This window comes from Notamacropus eugenii, chromosome 2 (genome assembly GCF_028372415.1).
Source record: "Notamacropus eugenii isolate mMacEug1 chromosome 2, mMacEug1.pri_v2, whole genome shotgun sequence".
Taxonomy (NCBI): domain Eukaryota; kingdom Metazoa; phylum Chordata; class Mammalia; order Diprotodontia; family Macropodidae; genus Notamacropus; species Notamacropus eugenii.
In genome coordinates this window covers 475,329,611-475,356,664 of record NC_092873.1, presented here as the reverse complement: position 1 = coordinate 475,356,664, position 27,054 = coordinate 475,329,611, and the positions used below count along the sequence as shown (strand labels likewise).

General features: G+C 37.3%; 1 protein-coding gene across 2 annotated transcripts; it reads left to right on the top strand.

The window, feature by feature from the left end:
- The first annotated feature begins 1,645 nt into the window (after window positions 1-1,645).
- FMO3 (flavin containing dimethylaniline monoxygenase 3) lies at window positions 1,646-26,343 on the top strand. Of its 2 annotated transcripts, none has more exons than XM_072648666.1 (9): window positions 1,646-1,747; window positions 2,937-3,074; window positions 11,278-11,466; window positions 14,739-14,901; window positions 15,492-15,634; window positions 17,856-18,055; window positions 20,902-21,257; window positions 23,663-23,735; window positions 25,506-26,343. In XM_072648666.1, exons 2-9 carry the CDS (start codon window positions 2,943-2,945, stop codon window positions 25,846-25,848), a joined length of 1,599 nt encoding a protein of 532 aa, XP_072504767.1. In that variant the 5' UTR covers window positions 1,646-1,747; window positions 2,937-2,942; the 3' UTR covers window positions 25,849-26,343. The 2 variants fall into 2 exon arrangements, with proteins under 2 accessions (XP_072504767.1, XP_072504766.1); XM_072648665.1 differs by having other exon boundaries at window positions 1,658-1,765.
- The last annotated feature ends 711 nt before the right edge of the window (window positions 26,344-27,054 follow it).

Here is a 27,054-nt window from a genome sequence, read left to right as displayed (position 1 = left end):
CTGGTGGAGACAAGATAGAATGAGACTGCTTGAATAGGTAAAGGTGGTTAACCTTGGTAAGGAGTAAAGACATTTCATCATGTGAGACAGGAGATGAAGGAGGAAATAGGAAGAGAAGGCAATTTTCAGGGGTCTTCCTAATGACCAGTAGCGTTTTCAATCCAAAATTTCCAGATGTTAAAGATGTCCTTTGGGCTACCTTCAATTTCTAGATCCAGAACTTAACTCTTGTTTGTCAAAGGATTTTCTTTTAAAAGCGGGGAGGTAACAAGAATTTATCAAGCATTTACTATGTGCCAGTCAGTGTGCTAAGCACTTTTACAAATATTATCAATTTTGATCTTCACAGTAACCTTGGTTGGTAGTACATATTTATAATAAATCTTTTTTATTTTTTTTTCAGTTGAGAAGACTGAGGCAGAGGTTAAGTGATCGACCCAGGATCACCAGGCTAGCAAGTATTTGAGGTCAAATTTGAACTCAGGTCTTCCTAATTCTAGAACCAACACTCTGTCCACTGCCTAGCTCTTTTTATTTAAAAAAAAATGTATTATTTCATATATGTGACCCTAATTTGAATTACAGTTTTTTATTTGCTTTCTTCACTTTACTTATTGAACACCCTGCTTGTGTTAAATCGTATCCAGTCCAAGACAGCAATAATTTAAGTGCCAAATCTACACAGAACCCAAAACTAGCTGCATGGAATACAAAGAAAAAAGAGAAACAATCTCTGACTCTGGAGCCAACATTTTCCTGGAGTTACACAACAGGTAAATCAATAAAAGATAACAGATGCATTATCACTGGAAGAAAAAGAGAACAGCTGGATAAGTCTATATTGTGCTTTTTGAAGAACATAACTGCATTCCTTTAACAACATACTATACTGCAACCCTTACCTATGTCAAGCTAGTTGCTTTCATCCATCTTATTTGCCAGTGAGATCAAGACAATGCTCTCAGAATTCAATTCAACACACATTTATTAAGCACCTATGGGAAGAGACAATTCAAAAAATAAGCTGGAAAGGGTAATTGGACCAAGAGGAGATAGCTGGCCAGAAACATGGTGTGACATGGTGGAAAACCAAACACAGTCATTAATGGAAAACATAGTTACCAGAAAGGTCAGAAACCTCTACAAAGGAAGGCTTTGGGAGGAGTTTAATGTTCCACCCTCCAGCTCTTTAATCAGAGTGGAAAGACAACTGAGGGAGGTGTTGAGAATCAAAAACTGAGTCGATGAGTCGATTAGTATTATAAAATTCCAGCTTATCCTAAGTGAAATAAGAAGAGCACTTTATGGAAAGCAGAGAGCTACTTGTGTAATTACATATAATGGTGATTGTTTGAAATTATGCCAAAAGGTATATAAGATAGGGGTCTTTTATAGCAGTTTTTTACAGGGGCTATGAAACTTAGAAAACAATGATTATTTTTCACATTCATCTCCTTTTATAACTCCCAGAATGCTCTGAATATGAGTTCCAAATCCTAAAGCATAAAGTTACCATAGAACTTTTTTTTATTTGTTTCTTTGGTTTTTTTTTTTTTTTTTTTTTGGCATGAGTTATTCAATGGATCACTAAGTAAAAAGGGATTTTTTTTCCTCTTTAAGAGGAGCTCCTCCTATCATCGGTTATTGCCTCTAAGGGAGAGATTATGCAAGCCACTCCCTTTTATAAAATTCCTCATGCCCTTTGCAGAGCATTCAAAGACACAGAAGACGTGAAGAAAAAGAGAAGGTAACAAAGAGAAGAAAGGTAGACACTTGAGGGATGGGAATGGAAGAGGGGAAGGGTGGGCAACAATAAAAATGTTGGTCATATTCCTACTCCCAACATTATTGGAACAAAGTGTAGGGTGTTGTAAGGACTGATGCAACAAACAAATTCCAATCAATCTAATCTTACTGGAAATTATTCCACAATTTGGGCTCAAAATTATTTTTAAAAATAGTGTGAATAAGCAATACTTCTCAAACTGATGCTTGTTATATTTGTAAGGGGAAATTTTGTACTCTTTCCTCATCTCTGAAATGAAGAAATTGAACTAAATAATCTTTGAGCAGGTTCCTTCCTTTTCTAACATTCTGTATGGTTTTGCATCTATATTACCAGAGGTATGACATGAAGGTGAAATGCATGTCTCTGAGAGGAAGGTGAAGGGAAAGGCAAGACATTGGGAAAAGTGTTTCTGAGGTCAAAAAATCTAATAATTACATTTGGTTGGGACTTTCTTTAAATCATTACCCTAACATGAAATATAAAAAAATTAAAAAGTGAAATATAAAACTATTTGCTTTCCTCATCTTTTAATTTCTCTTAATCACTCTGTTAAAGGAGTTAGTAAGGAGTGAAAATCATAAGACCAGCAAAAAATGAAGAAGGAAAAAGATTATTAATTCATAGATTGGGTTATCGATCTCTGAAAAGTTGAGAATTAAGTATAATATAAAAGTAAGCAAAATAAACATTTTCTATGGAATTTAAAAGTAGGATATTTAATATAAGAACTGAAAATGATCATGCAAAACACAGTCAAATGACCAAAAAAGAGTCTTTGGAATTAGAGTGCATATGGGAAAGCAGATCTATGATTTCGCAGGTTATGGATGGTCCCAGTGTGGAAAGTTGCTTCAGTGATGAAGATCAGACTCTCCTCTGGAATTTATGTCTTTAAAGAATATAAGGGACACTGACTGGCCTATCATTACATAGTTAATATGTGTAAGGAGTCAAAGCTGAGTTGTCCTGTCTAAAGCCATCTCCCAATCCACTATGAGAAGTTGACTCTTGGAGATCTCTAAGTAGAAAGGGGGAAATGGGGACAAAACCCAACATTTCTCATTAAATCAAACATATATAATGTAAAATTTTGAGTTAAGTAATAATGCTACCTGATGAAGCTTTGCTTGAGCATCTCTTCTTACAGGAGACCATGGGGAAGAAAGTGGCAATCATTGGAGCTGGGGTGAGTGGCCTGGCCTCCATCAGGGCATGTTTGGAAGAAGGCCTTGAGCCTACCTGTTTTGAGAGGAGTGATGACGTCGGGGGTCTGTGGAAATTCTCGGTCAGTGGGCTTTTATAATGCTACAAGGAAAGAAAATTGCCTCATGTGATAGGACAGTTTTTTTGACTTTGCTCAGACTTAAAAAGTGCCCAGAGAGGTAGTGAACTATATATGCTGAAAGAGGCGTATATTGTCAGTCATGGTCAAAGTGCTTGTTTTATTTGAATAGTTTATTGTTACAAGGGTTTCTATGATGGGGGAGAAAAATTGGAAAATGACAACAATATGAAAAACAACATCAATAAGACATGCTTGTTTGTTTAATTACTTCCTTCACCTTCCGTAAAACTACTTTCAAGCCAGGAACAAGTACAGCAATGTGAAATTTCAGAGTTCCCTGAGATTGTCTTCTGATGTTAGCCTTGTTCAGTTGTTTCGGTCATATCTGACTCTTTGTAATCCCATTTGGGCTTTTCTTGGCAGAGATACTAAAAATGTTCTTCTGACTTGAGACCTGGTGTTCTATTCTCTGTGCCACCTAGTCTGGGATTAATCATTAGCAAATTAGAAAATGTAGTGTCCAAATATTGTGCAACAATTTGTTATTTGGCCACTCATATTTTATTTATTTCAAGAGGAGTCACTTAATATGGGCAAGAAAAATCATCATTGTTGATTAGCATTCTGATGCCAAGACTTTATGAGTTTACTTAATTTATTCCCCTGAAATTGACACTGAACTATTCACAGTATTCATACTAAAAGGATTCCATCTACATAGAACAGGTCAGAGCTTGTACTCCTTTGTCATAGCCTTAGAAAATGCAGGGTTCCTTATACACCTCACCAAGGCATTGGCATAGGACTTTAGTGAAGGATTGCCATTTCCCTTTCCCTCCTTCTACTGTGGTACCATTTGCAGCTTAAATAAAACCTCCATTCTTTATAGACACTTTGGAGGCAACTTGGTTCAGTGGAAGGAGCTTTAACCATGGAGTCAGAGGAGCTGGGTTAAAATTCCACCTTTGATGTTTACTACTTGAATTACCTTGGGCAACTTGCTTAACCTCCTTCCATGGGTCTGAGTTTCCTTATCTGTAAAATGAGGCAGTTGGACTACCTGGCTTCTGAGACCTCTTGATGCACTAGCTCCATGATTCTTTGAATCCTTGAGAAAAATCTCATAGTTCAATTAGGAATTCTAGAAGACATGACCCACCTTTTATTCTCTACTTATTATATTATAGCTTGAAAAGAAAGGAATAATCCTTAAAGAATTATAAGAGCAAACTATATGTTGGGTTGGATTATTCTGATTTGTTTATATTTCCTCGGTTGAAGGAAGAGGAGAATTTTTAAAATTAATTAATTTTTAATATTCATTTTTTAAAATACTGAGTTCCAAATTCTCTCCCTCCCATTCCTGCCCCATTCATTGAGAAGGCTAGCAATGTGATATTAATTATACATGTGAAGTCATGGAATACATATTTCTATATTAGCCATGTTGCAAAAAAAAAAAAGAAAAGAAAGCAAGAAATATGAAAGTAAAAAAAAAAAAGTATGCCTTGATCTACACTCAGTGTTCATCAGATCTCTCCCTGGAGGTGGATAGTGTTTTTCATCATGGGTCCTTTGAATTATCTTGGATTGTATTGATCAGAATAGATAAGTCTTTCACATTTGATTCTTTTTATAATGTTGCTATTACTGTGTACAATGTTCTCATTCTGTTTACTTTACTTTGCATTAGTTCATATGTCTTCCCACAATTTTGTGAAAATTTTCTCTCACCATTCCTTTTTTTAAAAATTATTCTATTTGTTTTCAGTGTTCTACAATCACTTCCACATATCTTAGATTTTTTCCTTTCCCTCCCCTTCTTTCCCCCCTCCCTCCCCACTCCCTCCCTGAGAGGGCTTGCAATCTTCTATAGGTTCTACACATGCATTCCTATTTAAAACATTTTCACCTTAGTCATGTTGCATAGAAGAATTAAAATGAATGGGAGAAACCATAAAACAAAACAAAACATAATACAAAAGAAAATGGTCTGCTTCATTCTGCAATCTAATTCCATAGTTCTTTCTCTGGATGTGGAAGGTATTTTGCCTCAAGAGTCCATTGGCAATCTTTTAGGTCCTTGCATTGCTATGAAGAACTAAGTCTACCAGAAAAATTCCTCGCACACTGTGGTTGTTGCTGTGTGCAAAGTTCTCCTGGTTCTGCTCCTTTTGCCCAGTATCAGATCATATAAGTCTTTCCAAGCCTCTCTGAAGTCTTCCTGTTCATCATTTCTCATAGCACAATAGTATTCCATTACATTCATATACCACAATTTGTTCAGCCATTCCCCAATTGATGGACATCCCCTTGATTTCCAGTTCTTGGCCACCACAAAGAGGGCTGCTATAAATATTACATGTGGGACCCTTTCCCATTTTTATGATCTCTTTGGGATACATTCCTAGAAGCGATATTGCTGGGTCAAAGGGTATGCACATTTTGGTAGCCTTTTGGGCTAGTTCCAAATTGCTCTCCAGAATGGTTGGATCAGCTCACAGCTCCATCAACAATGAATTAACATTCCAACTCTCCCACATCTTATCCAACATTTATCATCTTTCTGTTTTGTCATGTTAGCCAGTCTGATAGGTGTGATGTGGTACTCAGAGTTGTTTTGATCTGCATCTCTCTAATTAATGGTGATTTAGAGCATTTTTTCATATGACTATAGATAGCTTTAATGTCTTCCTCTGAAAATTGCCTGTTCATATCCTTTGACCATTTGTCAACTGGGGAATGACTTGTATTCTTGTATATTTGACTCTGTTCTCTACACCTCTCACCATTTCTTAACACAATAGCACTCCATCACAATCATATGCAACAACTCATTCAGTCATTTTCCAATGCATTGACACCCCCTCAATTTTCAATTCTTTGCCACTATAAAAAGAGCTGCTATAAACAGTTTTGCACAAATACGTCCTTTTCCCTTTTTTTGATCTCTTTGGGATACAGACCTTGTAATGGTATTGCTGGGTAAAAGTGTTTTATTATCCTTTGGGCATAGTTCCAAATATTTTCTGCAATGGTTGGACCAGTTCACACCTCCATCAAAAATGCATTAGTGTGCCTATTTTTCTACACCCCCTCCAGAATTTCTTAGTTCCTTTTCTGTCATGTTAGCCAATCCAATAAGTATTAGGTGGTACCTCAGAGTTGTGTTAATTTGCATTTCTCTGATTAATAATTAGAGCATTTTTTCATGCAACTATTGATAGCTTTGATTTCTTCTTCTGAAAACTTCCTGTTCAAATCCTTTGACCATTTATCAATTGGGGAATAGTTCTTATTTTTATAAATTTGGCTAAGTTCCCTGTATATTTAAGGGGAAAAAAGGCCTTTATCAAAAGAGAACCTTACTGTAAATCTCCCCCACCCCCCACAGTTTCCTGTTTAGGGAGGGGAGATTTAATTAACCCATAATTAGACAGGAAGGAGGGTGAGATACCTAAATCCTACTAGCAAGCAGTAAGTTTTTTAGTGTTATTACAACACCTAAGTCTATCTTCTTAAGGTCTGAGCTACTTTCCTTATCTTCAAATTACCTCATTTTTATTTACTTTTATGTAACACTAGGTGTCACTGTTTCACTAATAATAAGAAAAAGACTGTCAGACATTGTACTAAAAGCTTTGCAATTATTTTCTCATTTGATAAGTACATATGCACACATGTGTGTAAATAGTATTTTTGTAAAAACAGAGTTGAAATCACACAATTATATTTTACCTTTGCTGTTTTAACTAATAAGAGTATATCATAATCAATCCATCCATCCATAATAAACTTTAGATTGTGTGAAAAGTAGAGTAATATATGTGAGTTGTGTTCAGATGAGCCAGAGAAACTTTAGCCACACACCTAGCTTAAATCCCTGAAGAAGAGCCATCTGGGAGAGGAAGCAGAGGAAAGGGGACCTCGGTGTCAGCCTTCAGTCTAGGTCTTCCCCTCCCACTTACTTTTTGACTGTGAGGGGACCTGGGAGACTTTGAAGGGTCTGAACAATGCAGAACTTCTCATTTACCCTTTGTCCTAGTTTCATCTTTGTAGCAGCAAATAGCAGTATCTGTATTGGAAGCCAAAAAAAAAAACAGACTAGACATGGACTAGACATTCATAAGGATCTCAGGGGAAGAAAAGAAAACAGAAAACAAACCTACAACATGCCTAAGGGGAGCCCCTTGAGCACTTCATAAATGGAAGAAAAAAGATTTCCAATAGTTAGGAGCTATCAGCACATGAGTCACATGTGCTATCTAAGCTTAAGCCCACTTGCCCCTGGATTATTTATTTACTTATGGGAAGAGTGTGTCACAGTTTAGGGATAAGAGGATTGTTCTTAGTGGGAACCCCAAGCCCGTTGTCAGAAGGACCTGAGTTCAAATTTGACCTCAGATACTGTGTGACCCTGGGCAAGTCACTTCACCGTGTTTGCCTCAGTTTTCTTATCTGAAGAAGGAAATAATGGCAAACAACTCCAGTATATTTGCCAAGAAAAACCCAAACGGGGTCCTAAAGAGTCAAACATGACAAATTAATTAAACAACAACAAAAACTACTTAAGATTGACCTAAACTAAATTTATTCTCAATTGATAAACTTAGAGGGAAGCACACCAGTGGGAACTCATTCCAACAGCATCAGAAAAACACCACCCACTCCTACACTCTCTTCTATCTCTGCAGAACTCCACCATCACCCTTCACAGATATTCCTAGAACCCTGAGAAGAAAGATGTCGCCTTGCCCTGGACCCAGAGTGGAACTCAGGATAAAGACCATTGGGTCTTGGGTGTGCTCCATGTATCTATGATGTATGCGTGTATGTACATGCATACCTATAGAGAGAGAGAAAAAGAGATCCCAAGGTCAGAGTGACAGTGAAAAACTGGGAAATAAGAAAGACCTTTTCTATATCTGTCTCGCTTTTTCCTCCTCTTTCTCCTTAGACTCCCTCCAGTCTGGACTATCCAGAATTCATGTGATATTTCTTTTCCTTTGGAAGATGAAAGAAATCTCAAAATTCCAACAATCTGGGACCAAGACCCTCTACCATGCAGAAGGGGCATTACAGTTGTGCATGTTTAATCTCCTCATAGATTAAATTTACTTTTTTTTTTCTTGAGGAAAGGGGTTTTGGCTTTCCTTTGCCTTCTTCATAGTGAGGCTTAATAAACTTTGAATTAATTGAGCTGAAATTCCACAAGTATGCTTTAGTTTCACGCATTTTCTGCATCTCACATTCTTGGTTCAATCAAAGCTTTTAAACAATGACTTCTATGAGCTATAGTCAAAGTCTTGCTTTAATCCATCAATTCATCAGTATTCATTAAGCACTTAGCATGTGCCAGACATTATGCTAGGTGCAGAGGATACAACACAAAAGTGAAACAGTCCCTGTCCCTTAAGAAGCGTACAGTTAACCTGGGAGGTTATGGGGGAGAGAGGGAATTCATGTTCCTTGATAAGTAAATATATCTTGAAGGCAAAAAAATAGGTAGATAGTGACATACTTTCTTTTTATGACCCTTCTAAACTAAATGCAAAGAGATGCCAATGGTTAATTGCAATATTGCCACATTAACCCATAAGAAAAAGGTTTCCTTAGACACAGGGGTGGGGCACCTGCAGCCTCAAGGCCACATTTCTCCCTCTAGGTCCTCAAGTGCAGAGAATAGAGAGACAGCTGTTGTGACAAAGACCTGGTTCACAGAGAATATTGTACACAGTAGCAACCACATTGCACAATGACTGACTTAGCTCTTCTCAGCATACAAGGATCTAAGACGACTCCAAAAGTTGTCACAGTGGAAAATGCCATCTACGTCCAGAGAAAGAATTTTGGAGTCTGAATGCAGATGGAAGCAAACTATTTCTCCTTCTCTTTTGTTTTGTTTCTTCTTTCTCATGGTTCCTCACATTGGTTCTAACTTCTTCTTTACATCATGACTAATGTGAATATATATGTTTAATCAGAATGTATAAGTAGAGCCTACATCAGATTGCATGCTGTCTTTGGGAAGGAGAAGGAGAGGAAAGGAGGGGAAATTTGAAACTCAAAATCTTATGGAAGTGAATGTTGAAAAATAAAAATAAATTAATTTTTTAAAAAAAGAATAGCAACCTATACACAGTTTCATGTATGTACAAGTTTCTTTTTCTTTTCTGCTAGGTAGAGGAAATGCTCATTTTATTAAGTATTTTAAGTACAAAATAAAAATCCCAAAGGTAAAAAACATTAAAAATTATTTTAACAAGAGATCTAGGTTTACTTGTTAAAGTTGAACTGTTTACATTTCTACATAGAAAGATCATATTTGTAACTCTTGAGACTTTTCTCAGTATTAGGGTAGTTGGAGGAATTATATGCATATAGACAGAGAGGACAGGGTGAGTTGAATATGAAGGGATGATATCTAAAAAAATAAAATTAAGGGATGAGAGAGGAATATATTGACAGGGGAAAGGAAGAAATGGAATGGGGCAAATTATCTCTCACAAAAAAAGGCAAGAAAAAGCTTTTTCAATGGAGGGGAAAAGGGGGGAGGTGAGAGGGGAAAAAGTGAAGCTTACTCTCATCACATTTGGCTTAAGGAGGGAATAACATGCACACTCAATTTGATATGAAAATATATCTCATACTACAGGAAAGTAGGGGGAAAGGGGTTTGGAGGATAATAGAGGGAAGGGCAAATGGGAGGAGAGGATAATTAAAAGTAAACACTTTTGAGGAGGGATAGAACCAAAGAAAGAATAGAATAGAATAAATGGGAGGCAAGATAGGATGAATGGAAATATAGTTAGTCTTTCACAATATGACTGTTATGGAAGTGTTTTGCATAATTACATATGTATAACCTATATTGAATTGCTTACCTTCTCAGTGGGGATGGGTAGGGAGGGAGGAAGGGAGAGAAGTTGGAACTCAAAGTTTTAAAAATGAATGTTAAAAGTTGGTCTTACATGCAACTGGGAAATAAGATATACAAGCAATAGAAATCTATCTTGTCCTACAAGAAAATAGAGGGGATGGAGATAAGAGAAAGGAAGGGTGCAATAGAAGGGAGGGCAGATTAGGGGAAGGGATAATCAGAATGCATTCTGTCTTGGGCTGAGTGGAGGGGAGAGATGGGGAAAAAATTTGGAACTTAAAATCTTGTGGAAGTGAATGTTGAAAACTAAAAATAAATAAATTTTTTTTAAGAAGAAAAAGAAAGACCTCGATTCAAATCCTACGTGGTGGTCCTGGTCCCCATTTGAAACAGATAATTTTAGTAAAGCACTTACCACAGTGCCTGGCTCTGTGCTAGGCACTATATAAATGCTTTTTTATTCCCTTTCCCCCAACTTCAACTCTCAGTACCCCCTAGCACTTCTCTAAGACTAAAACTTATAATCTGTTTTATAACTCTCTAATGTATTTAACATATAGAGGGAAAGGGACTGGTTCTGAGATTCATTGGGGTAGAGAATTCCTAGATAAGCAAACTTCCCCTCCCAATGCAGAATGGCACCCTCTTTACAACTTATCTTGAAATTTACCTAGAAAAATAAGAGATTAATGACTTGTCTAGGGTCACAGATATATATAATTCAAGCTATACTAAATGTATTTTGGTTATCTGTGTATGTGCTCACTGGTATTTTTAGATCATAAGCTCTATGAGGCAGGGGAAAGTAGAGGAGGCATATGCTATCTAAAATTTGTATCTTTCACCAGTCTCTAGAACAGTATTCTGCACACATGGGGTACCTAGCAATGTTTGTTAAATGTAAGTGAATTCAAAGGCATAAACTATTCCATTGCTGAAATGTTCCAATTATCAGAAAATGTTACTTTATAAAGAATGCTGCCTCTCTTAAATTTCTACCCACTGCTTCCAGTTCTGCCCTCTGAAGCAAAAGTGAAATCTGTTCCCATATCTTTGTGGTAACCTTTAATGTATTTGAAGACAGTTATCATGCTTGTCCTATACTCTCTCTTTATTTATCTGGATTTTTTTCAGTATACTCTCAACTTCTTTCAATCTCTCCTATCCAACACATTCTTCTTCATGGTCTTTTGAATTGACTTAAAGACAAAGGTACCCTTTGTACTGGTGAAGTCAGTTTGAAATGTGTCTCAGTCTTCACAGGCTTGCTCAGTTACAGACTCTCCGCTTTGCTTTTTTTATATCTATGCTTTTCCCCCTCAGGACCATGCAGAAGAAGGCAGAGGGAGCATTTATAAATCTGTGTTTACCAACTCCTCCAAAGAAATGATGTGTTTCCCGGATTTTCCTTACCCAGATAACTACCCCATTTTCATGCATAGAAGCAAGCTCCAGGACTATATCGTCACATTTGCCAAAGAGAAGAATCTCTTAAGATATATAAGGTTTAAGGTAAGTTATCGCAAACAGAACTGATCCTACACAGTTTCTTTGAAGCATCTCCCTTCTGCCCCCCTCTTCCACCTTCACTTTCAGCACTATTCACTCACTTAATGCCAACTGCCAATACTGGGACCTCTTACACTAGAATGTCCCAACGTAGCCTGCCTTCCTTGAAGAGTTCAATGACTTACTTCACTAGGTTCCCCTTATCAAAATGTGTCTGTCTACACTCTAAGAATATCAATACTGGAAGGGAACTTAGCAATCAAACACCTTTATTTTGCTATTGAGAAAACTGAGTCTCGGAGAGGCTACAAAGCAAGTCAATGGATAAGAGCAATAGTATGCTGGAACCAGCTCATGGCAGTTCTCAGACAATTGTTAAATTTTCAGTATGAACATTTTACAACTTGGAAATCAGCAAAGGCTACAAATCAAGGCTTGATTTAATGCTTTATTTATTGTGTAGACAATAAAGTGATGGACAAAATGTTACAAATACAGATTAAACTTAAAATTATATTGTACATAGAATTTTTCTCTGGAGAGACAATCATTAGACATTTACCTGCAAACCCTTGGATATGAGAACACAGATGTGACTAAAAGGCCAGGGCTCTTTAGATTATAGATTTCAAGTTGGGAGAGACCTTGGTAATCATCATTTAGTCTGCCCCTCCTCCTCATTTTACATATAAGGTAAAGTCACATAGGTGGTAAGGGGCAGAGCCAAGATTGAAAAACATGTCCTTTGACTCCATATCCAGAATTCTTCCCATTTTACCATCCTGGTATTCCAATGGTCTTCTTCGTCTTTCCGTTACACTGCAATGTCTACCTGGGTCCCATCTGACCCTTCACTTAAGTTGCAAAACTCTCTGAGAAATAATTACCCAGTTATTGCCTAATGTGCCAAGTTATTCAAGAAGCCTATCTTTTTTCCCCCCAATTGCTCGTCTCTTTATGTCTCTATCTCAATCTATATCTAAATTTTGCATGTATGTATTGCATGTATATATGTGTGTATACACATTTAGATGTATATATACATAAATCTGTGTGTATGTATATATACCTATATACTGGCATATGTGTAGGTATTTCATGTACCATATTTATATGTATTTATGTATGTACAGCTCTAGCTCTATTTCCTGTTTTTATTTATTTGGGGACATGTTGTAATCCTCTAATGGAATACAAGCTCCTACAGGGCAAGAACTATCTCACTTTTGACTTTGTATCCCCAGAGCACACACAGCATGGCACCTGACCCTTAGTAGTAGTAGCTGAATAAATGCTTGCTATTTGCTAAGTTGCTGTGTTAATTTGCTAAGTTAATGTGTTATATCTCCCCAGGGAACTTAAAAACTCCTCTTGAATTTAAAGCTGAACTTCCATTTATGAAATTTCATTTACAATATTAGAATATAAGAGGACTGATTAGATGAGAGAAAGAGGAAAAGAGGGTCTTACTCATGTTCATCAGATTATATCTATGTGTAAGATCTGTTTTTGTATAAATAGGGGTGAATTCCATCCGTAAGGGTCACTCTAAGACCAGATTTTAATTCTCTAAAAGGGATCTCTGATTCTGAAAATAATTTATCCAGGGCACAAATTACCACATCACAAATAGAAACCTTATTCAGGAAAGAATTTCACAATAGCATTATATGTAATTGGAAAGAAACAACAACAACTAGGAATAGTCTATGTCCAAGAATAGGGGAATGATTAAATAAAAAGTGCTTCATTAGTGAAGTGGAATACCCAAAGCCATTAAGACTGGTAAATACTAGGAATACAAATAAGGAAAAATAAGAGAAGCAGAACAAAAAAAAGTAGAGTGCATATTTACTGTGGCCACATGAGAAGAAAAATGAATAGGATTATGCACTCAGAGCAGAAGTGAAAAATAAGTTAAGTGGATGAATGAAAGCATATTATTTGCTATGTGTAAATTTCTGTGCTATGAGCTGGACATGCATATAGAAAAGCATGACAGTTCATTCTGTCATGGAGATCACATTCTAATAGTGCAAGATGATGCATATAGAAGATTTCAGATGAAAGTCAGATGGCAAGGATCAGTGGTCCTTGGGGTACAGAAGCAAGAGAGATAGAAATGCATTCTTTAATGTAATTTTTAATCAATAAAACAGGATCATTTTCTGAAGTTGAACTGTGTGGAAAACAAAGAATTCTGATGGAGACTTAGAGGCAGTAACTGAAAAATTACTGATGTTTCATCCAGTGTGTTACAGTAAAGGGGTGGGGATAAAAGAACCCTGAGAGAAACTCTATTCAAATCCAAGTTGTACTATTTATTACCTAAGTAGCCATGAGGAAATCACTTTGCCCTTCTATGACTCAGTTTCCTGATCTATAAAATAAGGAGGTTAGATAAGATGACCTCTGAAGTCGCTTTGAGCTCTAAATAAAATCTATGATCCTATAATCTTAAAACTCATATGATTCGGAATGGACCATGCGAGCAGAGACAATCATATAACGTTTCTGGACCTCAGTTGAAAACTCAGACTGTAACTCTCTCAGGGTCACTCTGCAAGTGAGTATGTTGGAATTCTGATCTTCCTGACTCAAAAGTCCAGCATTCTACACGCCCCTGTGTGTTGAAGACTAGATGATCTCTAACATGTCTTCCTATTCAAAACCGATAGTCCTATGGATTGAAATTAATTTAAATGTAAATAATTACTAAATAAGTTTCATTCAATTTATTTTCATTTTTCATTCTTAATAAAACAATCATTTTTTTTAAGAAAGAGATCCTCTTCAAGATAAGATTTTAGTTTTAGAGAATGTTGGGTCATTAAAGTTCTCAACATGAAGCTAATGAGGGTCACCTAGATTTGACCACTCAAGTCCTGCCTTCTGGAAGAAACCTTTCCCAAACCCTCTTAGTATGAGTGCTTCATTCTGCTATTTTTTATTTATCTTGTACGTGGGTTATTTGTACACAGTTGTTTGCATATTGTCTCTCCAATTAGAAGGTGAGGGTTTTGTTGTTTGTGTTTTTTTGGAGTCAAAAAGTGTCTTTTGCCTTTCTTTGTATCCTCGGTGTTTAACATAAGTGGCTCTTGGCACATAGTTGGTACATAAGAAATGCTTATTGACTGATTGATCCTTCTACCTATTAAGCACATTATATCCTCTCTGCCTCCAAATTCAGGTAAATTCCACATCTTTACTTGTCTGGCCTATTAATGCATGCATACCACTACTAAGCAGCATGGGTTTTGTCTGTTTTCCTTAAGACCTTGGTCTCCAAGGTAAAGAAGCGCCCTGATTTCTCTGTCACTGGCCAGTGGGATGTTGTGACTGAAAAGGATGGGAAGCAGGAATCAGCTGTGTTTGATGGTGTTATGATATGTTCAGGACATCACGTGTACCCCAATCTGCCAAAAAATGACTTTCCAGGTGAGTTTCAATATGTCACACAGTAAAGACTAAGTTGACAGAACTAGCAGAGGAAAAATATTGATTGTTTAATGTTTTATTCTGGTCATTATTTTATTGTTTTTCTAAATCACAGAATGTCAAAACACTTTCCCCCACCCTACTTCCAACCAAACCTATGAGTGCATCAGTTGAATGCATCCTTGTGTGGAAACTCCCTCCACTAATGCAAATTGATAACTTGGCTTTACTCTTAGAGAGTCACCAGGGAGGTGCTGAGAGACTAAGTAATTTATCCATGGTCACACAGCCAATATATATCAGAGCCAGTTCTTGTACCCTGGCCCGTCTGATTCTAAAGTCAGCCTTCCATCCACTTCCCCTAAGTGCCTCTCTTTCTGAACAAATGCTTTTAAAATTGTCCATGGGCTTGACAGTAATAATAATAATAATTAATAATAATGAGGGTCTTCTTTGAGAGCATGGCACTTACAAAATCATTTCTGCAGTTTGTCATAACAAACAAAGGTAAAAGATGAGTCCAGATTTAAATGAAATATCTTTTCTGATTTTCTTTAGCAATCTCATTTATTTTCCACTTTCCCCCTCAGGACTGAAAGGGTTTAAAGGCGAGTCCTATCACAGTCGGGAGTACAAAGGACCAGAAGGATTCAAAGGGAAGCGAGTGCTTGTGATTGGTCTGGGGAATTCAGGCTGTGATATCGCTACAGAGCTGAGTCACACAGCAGCACAGGTATGACGTCTTGTGATTTACCTTTGAGCTAAGTATTATTCCTATATTAGAAAAGTACTATAATAAGAAACTTGTGATGGCTTAGTTGACTTGGAACTCAAGTAGTTAAGGCCAGGTCACCCTCCATCTAGAAGTATAGGCATCCATCGATTGGTGAAGTTAGAATAGGACTACGAAAGTACAGTAATAGGAAAAATCTCTTTCAAGGCTCCAGAGTCTTCTTTTCTAAACCTTCTTACTTTGTTTTGGTTTTAGTATGCTTTGGATTTTAGGTAAAATCCATCAAAAATTCCTTAAGTATGCCCCAATGTCAATGGAACAAGTAATATGGAGGCTATTTCTAGAAACTGGGTCTACTGGGCTGAGGGTGTCCCAGCATGCTTCTAATCCCAGAATCACCAACCCTCAATAGCTGGCACACTTGGATCAATCCTATATCTGAACAAGAATCCTCTCTCCAAAATTCTCAGTGAATCAGAGGTTAAGTTAGCCCAACATATTAAAAATTCATAATGCACTGTCAGGTGATGGGAAAAAGAGAGTTTGAGTCATAGGATCAAAGAAATTCGATGGATGAAATCTCAGTGGCTAACTAGTCTAATCCATACCCCAAAAATTCATTGAAGATTGGGAGAGCAAAGGGAGCCAGAAGCCTTCTAACTCAAATCCCCTTATTTTACATAAAACAAAAACAAGGTTCAGAGAAGGCACATGACTTGCCCAAAGTCACATAGGCAGAGTAAGAAGTGGCAATTGACCCCTGGTCTTCTGTCTCAAGAGCCAATGGTCTTTCCATTTTACCCTTGAGAATTATATAACTGGGACACTTACTGCCTGCAAGGCATCCCATTCCACTTTGAAAAGGTCTAATAGGAAATTTTTCTTTATATTTAACCATAGCAGCTCACAAAAATAAATAAAAACATTTGTCAGAGTAAAGAAGTGGTGTGACCTACATGGATCAAGTCTTTCATCTATTAACAATGTAAGGAAGCAAGTGGCCATACCAGACCAATTAACAATAATAAATGAATATTTATGAAAAACTTATATATCCAAGGCACTATGGGGGAGCCAAAGACACGCAACCAAGAATTCTCTCTGTCGAGGAACTTGAAACCTAGCTGAGGAGACAGCACCTAGATATTTGAAAGTCAAAATAACAGTAGCTAAGAAGGCTATCAATTATTAAGCACCCAAAAGGAAGGATTTAGTACTATGAATTCAAAGGAATAGAGAGATTCATAAGAGGTGAAAGAGTGGAGTCAATTCTCACAGAAGAGGAGGGCCTGGAGTTCCTTGAAAAAGAAATTAGATAGATAAAGGACCTTTAGGAAGGAAGGGCATCCCAGGTGGGAAGTTAAGACATGGAGGCAGGAGTGTGCTTTGTATATCTGGCAAACTGACTAGTTTGATTGGGTCAAAGTATTTGTTATCAGAGAGTAGTTGGAGATGAACTTGGAAATGTAGACTGAGGCTAGATTATGGAAAGTCTTAAATATCTATATTTCCCTAAAAGGGTGAACTTTACTCTTTAAGTCATGAGGAGTCACTGACAAATTTTGATCAGAGGAATGGCAGCAAACCAGGAAGTTAAGAAGATTATTCTGCAAAATGGAACAGAGAAAGAAGATAGATTTGGGTAAATAGGTCAATTGACGGGCTGGGGTTTTGTGTGTGTGTGTGAACCTAGGGAACTATTTTTGGAAATATTTTAAGTCAGTTTAACCAGTAACATTTTTAGAGAAATATTTATACTTTAGTAGACAAGTAAAAAAAAAGATAAACAGGATTCTTTTGTACATATAAATGCTGAAAACAAGTGCTTTGTAGAGAGATATGTATAATATCCCTTCTTAAGATTTCAACTTCAGTTTGTTGGGGTTCCCCTAATTGAAACTGATCTACACCTTTCCTTATATATTGAGAATTTGATTAATATGAAAGTATGCTTAGAAAACATGATGAGGATAGCGTTTACATGATGCTTTAACATTTACAAGGCACTCTACAAATGTTATCTCATTTGAACCTCACAATGACTAGGAAGTAGGGGCTATTGTTACTCCCATTTTACAGGTGAGAAAATTGAGGGAGAACTTAAGTGACTTACCCAGGGGTCTCCCTGATTCTAAGTCCAGTTATTGTGCCCCTAACAGTCTGATTTGCTCATCATTACCAAATGGGAATTCAATCTACCTTCTTGATACTTTTTTTTCAGGTTGTCATTAGTTCTAGAAGCGGCTCCTGGGTGATGAGTCGTGTCTGGGATGATGGCTACCCTTGGGACATGGTATATATAAACCGCTTTGATAGCTTCCTCAGACAAAACCTTCCTACGTTCTTCGCTGATTGGTGGTATATGAAGAAGATGAATGGGAAATTTAAGCATGAGAACTACGGACTGATGCCTTTAGATGGGTAAATTATATTCAAATTCTTATAAGCTGAGTATTTTCATGTTAGTGCAAGCATTTTATAGGATGGCTCTCATTTGATTCCCTCCCCCCCACAAACAATATGCATAAAATAATATCACAATGGTGATTAAACCTCACATTTGGTATAGTCAAAAGCACACATTGACTGAGCCAGAATTTACCTAAGCTCAACAAACATTACTGTGCTAAAACCAAGAAGACAAGGGGAAAGAAGGAAGTAAGCTAGCAAGCAAAAATTTCTGGGCTATCTCAGTGTGGCCCATGACTAACTTTGAGACAAGCAGAGATGCCAAAGTTTAGATGGATCCAATGAAAATAAGTTACCAACTGTCTGTTAGTCAGTCAATAAACAATCAAGTTTTTACCATGTTCCAGGCACTGTACCAAGCCCTGAGGATACAAAAAGAGGCCAAAGATAGTCCCTGCCCAGCTAAGCGATGCTGCATAAGTGGTTCAGTAGTAGAATATTTTCCTGCCAGGCAAGAGTCCCCGGATCTAATTCCAAGTTCATCCATTCTCATTCCACAGAACTTCTCAAGTCTCTTCATGATATTTTGATGCACTTACTTCTGAGAGGAAGTTAGGTGACTTAATAGATAGGGCACTTGGCTTAAGAGTCAGGAAGATCTAAACTGAAATCCTACTTCAGTTGCCTACAGATGTTGAGACCCCGGGGATATTGCTCAATCTCTCTATGTCCCAATCTATAAAACAATGGTGTTACATATGATAATCTTTAAAGTCTCTAATTGTTCTAAATCTGTGATCCTGGGCTCTACGATAATAAGCTTTTTCACTTGATGCTAGTGTGATGTTAAATAAGCTGAGCCTGAGTTTTCTCATCAGTAATATGAGAAGGTCATCCTAAAGCATCTCCAAAATCCTTTCTTATCCTTTCAAGGCATGAGGAACACTTGCAAGAATAAGGAAGAATTTCCTTTTCCAGGTTTTTCCTCTTGCTAAAACAATAACAATAAATCAGAAATCGGTCCCCAGTGAAGAAAAAAGCATCGTCATTTTTGTGTAAGAAATGACCTCCCTTCTGGAGGTCCCCAGCCCCACTGCTACCGCTCAAACTTTAACAAAAGGCTAGTCTCTGGACCATAGTCCTTGTCCTTTTTGCCTCATCTACCTACCGTCCTCAATATATCGCTTGTAACTTGAATCAGCCCGCTATTGAGAGTATGGAGCTACTGTTTTAATGAAATAAGAAGAATCTTATAACAAAAATTAGGCAGGTTATTTACAAGTATACTGTGAAGCTAGAGAGTCCAGTCTCTTCCTTATGAGAGTCTTTAGATCCCTCCAAAGTCTGGTTTCTCCTCTTGGATTGATCCTCTTTCCTCTCCTAGTTCAAACTGGAGCCCTCTCCCATGAACGCTATAGGTAAAAGGTCTTTTGAGTTGGTTTTTCTCTTTTTGACTGACCAGTTCACAGTGTTTCACTCCACCGACATCACACCTGCACTTTCCAAAACACACACACACACACACACACACACACACACACATACACACTAGTAGAGAAACTCCTGGAACATAACTTATATTAAACTTACAGCTTAAATTTTCTTTTTTTTTTTCTAATGCTTGTCCCATCTCCAGTAGTGGAAATGAATTTCTTTTTTACTATTTGTTTCACAGATTCAGAGGTGCAGCTAGGTGGTGCAGTGGATAGAGCACCAGTGCAGGAGTCAGAAGGACTTGAGTTCAAATCTCACCTCAGACACTTGACACTCACTAACTGTGTGACCTTGGGCAAGTCACTAACCCCAATTGCCTCATCCTGGGTCATCTCCAGTCATCCTGATGAATATCTGGTCACTGGATTCAGATGGCTCTGGAGGAGAAGTGAAGCTGGTAATCTGCACAGCCCTCCCTCACTCAAAACAAAGTCAAGTGCAAGTCATGTCATTATTTCTCTGATGGCATGGTCTTCTTTGGCAATGAAGGATGAACACACACACACATAGATTCGGAGAATATTAGAACTGGAAATTTAGAGGTTTCGTGGAGCTTGACATTGGATAAATAATAAATCCAAATGATTATGATGTACAATAATACTGTGTTAGTGGAAAATGACTAATGACCTGAAGTGGAGACAGAAAGCTTCTTGAAAAAGTTAGCAGGAGCAGCTAGATGAAACAGTGGATAAAGCACTGGCCCTGGAGTCAGGTGTATCTCAGTTCAAATCCAGCCTCAGATGCCTGACATTTACTAGCTGTGTGATCCTGAGCTTAATGCTTGACACTTAGCACTTAACCCCAACTGCCTCACAAAAAAAAAAAAAAAAGGAAAATGTTAGTATTTAAACTGGCCTCTGCAATCTAATTAATAATATAACAGGAAGAGAGGAGGCTGGTGCTCAAGATAATATACAGACATATATTGACTCCCAAAAGAAATCATTTCCTGAAATAAGGTTTTAATGTATATGTTAGGTGTAGGCGGAGGTGGGTAAGAAGGTTTAGGTCACTGGGTTACCTAAACTGGGGAAGAAGTGATAGTTTCTGTAGAAGAAGAAAAGGAATAAAAAAATGCAAGCTATGTGATAGGATTGAGGTAAACACACACACACACACACACACACACACACACACACACACACACACATATACATCATCTATCATACAATTTGCCCAGGATTACTGTGCATTGCAAACCAAGAAAAGCATGGTAGCATTTCTGGCACATTTGCCATACTTTGGGCAAAAACGAACACCATCAATGTTATACTACTTCCTTTTGTTTTATGTAATGTTCAATTGAAAAAAAAATGAAAAATGTTATATTCTGAAACACTGACTCTTTTTTTTCAATTCAGAACACTCAGAAAAGAGCCTGTGTTCAACGACGAGCTTCCAGCCCGCATCATCTGTGGCAAAGTAACCATCAAGCCAAATGTCAAGGAATTTACAGAAACATCTGCAGTATTTCAGGATGGGACAGTGTTTGAAGCCATTGACATTGTCATTTTTGCAACTGGTTATGGTTATGCCTACCCTTTCCTTGATGACTCAATCATCAAAAGCAGAAACAATGAAGTGACGCTTTTTAAAGGTGTCTTCCCTCCTCCCCTTGAGAAACCAACGATGGCTGTGATTGGCCTCATCCAGTCCCTTGGTGCTGTCATACCTACTGTTGACCTGCAGTCCCGATGGGCTGTAAGAGTAATAAAGGGTAGGTAGAAGGACAGAAAATTGATAAATGTGAGACCTGTCAGTAAAAGATCCAAAGTGAATCAAAGATCTAGCTATCTATCCAAGTATGAGCATGGCAAACAGATGGAGTCCTAATTGTAGAGGAGTTCAGTTCAAGAAAGTCAATATCAAAGAGGTCCAGATATAGATATTAGCAACCAAATCTCAGAAAGACAAGTTCAGGGACAGATAAAATAGGAGAAATGAGATTCTAGGCAAGAACTGGAGACCATTATGGGAGCCAATTGTTTGATAACCATGATACAAAGTGTAGATGTAATCATGTGGAAGTAGAGGTACAAAGAGGGATCCAGTTCTTAAGGAACCAAAATACCAAAGTCAGAGTATACCTAACTAACTAACTAAACCAGTGATCTATTGACAATTTATTATTTATATTTTATTAACTTCAAACAAGTTTGATCTCAGATGGATGGAACTTTGGAGGAAATGCCTTAAATGTCAAAAGCTTTAAGATTAGGGATCCAAAGAGGGGTTGGAATCATCCATTTGATCAATTTGGGATTTATATGGTTTTTCTAGATCATCTTCAAGATCTGAAAGACCTCAGAGGAGTCCAAAACTACCCTTACCTCATTCAAGGGAAGTCCAGAACCATTAAAGCAATCAATGCATGAATTTGTCTTCTCCAGAACCCTCCATATCAGAACTGAGAATGGAATTGTCCTTTACTTAATCTATCCCAAGAATTAAGTGACCTCTGAAAGAAAATTGGGTCTTCTCTAAATAAAATTTCTATTCTGCTCCCAATTCCTCAACAAGCTAAGATAACTTCCCATGGAACTATCTTCAAGTGTTTGTTCCCCTCTCTGTCTTTATGTCTTGAAAAAAGGATGTCTGCCCTACCTTTCAAGGAGATAAAGCACAAAGAATCACAGAAACTAAAATATAGCTAGATAGCTGGATAGCTGGATAGCTGGAGAGAGAGAGAGAGAGAGAGAGAGAGAGAGAGAGAGAGAGAGAGAGAGAGAGAGAGAGAGAGAGAGAGAGAGATGGATGGATGGATGGATGGATGGATGGATGGATGGATGGATGGATGGACAGACGGACAGATGGATGGATGGACGGATGGATGGACGTACAGATGGATGGGCGGACGGATGGATGGATGGATGGATGGATGGATGGATGGATGGATGGATGGATGAACAGACAGACAGATAGTGTAATATAGTACTTGAAGTTCTGCAAAGAGCTTACTTTTTATCTCATTTGATCTTCACAACAATCCTTCAAGAATTTAAGAATCCTTTAAGAACTGTTATTATCTCCACTTTGCAAATGAGGAAACTTGAGTCAAGAAAAGGTATATGACAAGTGCTCAGGGTCACAAGGCTATTAAGTGTCCAAGGCAGAATTTGAGCTCATATCTTTCCAACTCTAAATCCAATCACTACAATAATCTAGCCACCTCTCAATTATAGGTCAGAAAGGACTTTAGCACCCATCTTATGAAATTGATACCATTCCTAAAAATGGGAAACTCATTCCTGAAATTGAATTTAAATCATTTTGCAAAGATTATTAAAGAAATTACTTGAATCAACCTCAGCATCAGCATCAAGACTTACATTGAGTTAATGGTTAAACAGCCAGTCTTTAATTTACAAAGATCTGGGCTAAAGTCCTGTCATGGACACATATAATTTATATGACTACAGAGGGATCACTTAGCCTCTCAGTGCCCCCAGAGAATAAGTCTAAATCAGTAACAGATGAGTTATGGATCTGCATCTGTGGGGAATTTTTCCACACTAGACATTCCCTTTATTGATAAAGTTGCAAATGGAAACCAAAGTGAATAAGAGTAAAATAGTAGTAGTAGCATTTCTGTAATACTTCAAGGTTTGCAAAGTACTTTACAAATGTGATCTCATTGTAGCTTCATGACAATGTTGGAATTTTGGGGGTTTTTTTACATTTTACAGTTGAAGAAACAGAGTCATAGGAGGTTAAGAGACTTGCCCAGGGTCACACAGCTAGTAAATGCCAGAGGTCAGATTTGACCTCGGGTCCTCCTGGTTCTAGATTCAACACTCTATCTACTGTGCCATCTAACTACCTTGATTATCACCTTCATTATGTAATTATTTTATTCACTGTGACTAGGATTATGTTTTAGAAGATGAACAAAATCTTCCAGGTAGATCAAAATAATCACCTACTATTTTGTTACTCCTAGTATTATTTGAGATAGCATTTTATTACTTAGAGCTAAAGTTGTCACTGGACTTCATAAGGACATGCCACTTTAGGCTCAAACCAAACTCTCTTAACTATTTCTGAGTAGTTTCCAACTCAGCCTATCCATGGGGTGAGATGGCATTTTGCCACTCAAAATGTGATCATGATTTTCTTTTCTAGGGATATGTTCTTTGCCCTCTGTGAGTGATATGATGCATGACATTGATGAGAAAATGAGGAAAAACCTCAAATGGTAAGAATAGTTCTTTCTTTCCTTCCTTCCTTGCTGAAAGTGTGCTTCATCAGGTTAGGTAGTAATATATACTGATGTTAGCTTCCACCCTCAAGTAATACAGTTTACTAACTTCTTTAAAAATAAAGTCATTATATTTTATTTACTTTTCAAAGTCTAGACAAATGATATTATTGCTGATTTCTATTTAATATTGAGACTATAAATGTAAATAAATGCCAACAATATGGAGTAGATCCAAAGGACAATAACAAGATGATTAGATGAATGGGGACTATAGCCTCTATGGACTGATTAAGGAAATTGAGAACATTTTATCTATAGAATACAATGCTCAAAAGAGATGATGACTCTCTTTAAGCATTTGAAAGAATATTGTATTGAAAAAGGATTATATTTGTGTGTGTTCATCCTTTGTCACCAAAGAAGACCATGCCATCAGAGGAATAATGACATGACTTGCACTTGACTTTGTTTTGAGTGAGGGAGGGCTGTGCAGGTCACCAGCCTCACTTCTCCTCCAGAACCATCTGAATCCAGCAACCAGCTATTCATGAGGATGACTGGAGATGACCTAGAATGAAGCAATGAGGGTTAAGTGACTTGCCCAAGGTCACACAGCTAGTGAGTGTCAAGTGTCTGAGGTGAGATTTGAAGTCATGTCCTCCTGACTGCTTCTCTATCCACTGCACCACCTAGCTGCCCTCATATTTGACTTACCAAAGACAATAGAATGAGTAGCAACAGGTATAAGTTATAGAGGCAGATTTCAGCTGGAGATCAAGAAAATCCTCTTACAATTATAGGTGATTAGTGAGGTGCCCAGGAAGGTAATATGTTTCTCATTACTAGATAACTGCAAGTGATAACTTATCAGGAATATTGTATTGGACTAGATATCCTCTAAGGTTCCCTTCATCTCAGAGATTATATGGGATACTGCATTATTAAAATCTGACAAACTGGTTCAAATGTATTTGTAGGAACTCAGTGAAGAATTTATACCTATGATACACAAATTATTAACATAAATTAAGAAAGAAGATATTCTACCAAATCTCCTTCTATGAAACAAGCATCGTCCTAATACCCATATCAAGAAAGGATAAAGCAAATAAATAAAACTATAGACAAACATTAATGACAAATAGTGATGTAAAATTTTAAATAAAATCCTAGCAAAAAGACTTCAGGAATGTATACAAAAATGACTCACTATAATCAAATTGGAGTTATATTAGGGACGTAAGGATTGCAAGTATTGGTGTACTGAAACAACGAGGAGAACATCTTTAGAAACATAAAGGAAATTTCAAAAAAACTCAGCAATTTCTGACAATTTAAATCAATAGGAATCCCCCAAACTATATTATAGTGATAGTAGGAAATATGATTTCTTGGGAAACTAGAATTTTTAAATCATGCCTTAAAAGATTTTACCATATAGCATCTATAATAAAGTTTATTTCATCATTAGGAATAGGCAGTTGGGATGGAGAAAGGAGGTGCTTAAATAAAAGACTTAAGTCAAAGAAGGAAAACCAGAATACAAGCAAATACTAACAAGTATCATTTTTTTCCCATTAAAGGGGGGGAAAGACATTGATGTTAAAGCATTGATGTTTCATTTGTCATGAAAGCTCATAAATCTATTTTAGGAATGTGGTGTATTCACAGGTGATCTGTAATTTAAACAGTATAGCACTTTCACATTTTATTTTTCTTTGCTGAATCTAGTCACTCATGGCAGTATGTTTTTTCTCTCTCAAGGTTTGGTAACAGTCAGACGATACAGATAGATTACATCACCTACATGGATGAAATTGCCTCCTTCATTGGTGTCAAGCCCAGCATACTTTGGCTGTTCCTCACAGACCCCAAGCTGGCTGTGGAAGTTTTCTTTGGTCCCTGCAGCCCATACCAGTTTCGACTGACGGGACCAGGAAAGTGGAAGGGAGCCAGAAATGCCATCCTGACCCAATGGGACCGGACCTTGAAACCCATGCAGACTCGAGTTGTTGGTCGTCTACAGAAACCTCACCCCTTCTTTGAATGGCTCAAACTACTTGCTCTTCCTATTATACTCCTTGCTCTTTTTCTCACTTTGATCTAGTTATAAATGTCTGCAGAATGTCTAATTCAGAATCATATCTATGTCTGGGTTCAGAGCATGAGCATGGCTATTTTAAAAATAAATAGAATTTCATATTTTCTTCTTTCTTAAGTGCCAAATTGGCATAAATCAGCTCCCCTGATAAAATAAAATAAGCCATTTCCACACCTTTAAGTAAATACTCATCAAATAAGAAGCAGTTGCCGGGGGTCATTTTCCTGTTTCAGAAGGACTGTGTCAGACATCCCAGAGAGCTGAGTTATGAATTTAAACCTCATTTAAATAACCACAAGGGAAGGAGATGGTCCCATTCACACCTCTTCCCATACTCAGAATCCCTTCGCTGTCAGAACTTTTCACTGTGGTACAGCGTAATATTCTTTCCTATAGGTAATCATTTGAGTTACTGTGGCTGAAAACTGAAGCAGGATTCTAAGATGGAGCATTGTATAGAGAAACACCTGAAGTAATAAAGCTTAACCATGCTGAAATGCATCCCTTTGCCTCTTGCTCATGGGGACACAATTCTGTGTCTATATAAAATCTGTCTGATATAAAACCAATTCTGGCAACTATGATGGGATCCTATTAAGTGTGGATAATTACAATTAATGTAACTTCACTCTCAAGGCTCCAGTAAATTGGATATTGTTTCAATCCACAGACCATTGCAGATTATATACTTAAGTGCTTGCTATCAGCAGGGCAGAGCAGGTGGGGTAATAAAGGATCAGGAAATACACCTATGCAAGAACTCAGAAGTCAGAGAAGCTGAAGCTGATAGAAAAGTCAGTGTGGTTTCAAAGGGACAGGGCTTGGGGAGGGAAATATATATAGATCCTCCCAACAACCTTATGAGACAGGCACTATTATAATCCTCATTTTACTGTTGAAGAAACTAAGGTTAAGTGACTTGCTCAGGGTGATCCAACCAGTAAGTATCTGAGGCTGGATTTGAACTCAAAACTTCTGGACTCCAGGTCTCATATCTATCCATTGGGCTACCAGATGCCACTGAGAAGGGGGCAGAAAAGGCAGATAATAGTAATAACTATCTGGATGGGACTGAGTAAAATTTACTTTTATTAAGAGAGTCAATATGCATTTATTAAGTGTTCAGTAAAAATTTTCCCTTGGTTTCTTTCTTTGCTCAGTTTTATACATCTCAACAATCTGAACATAAAATCATTCTCACTTTTCACCATT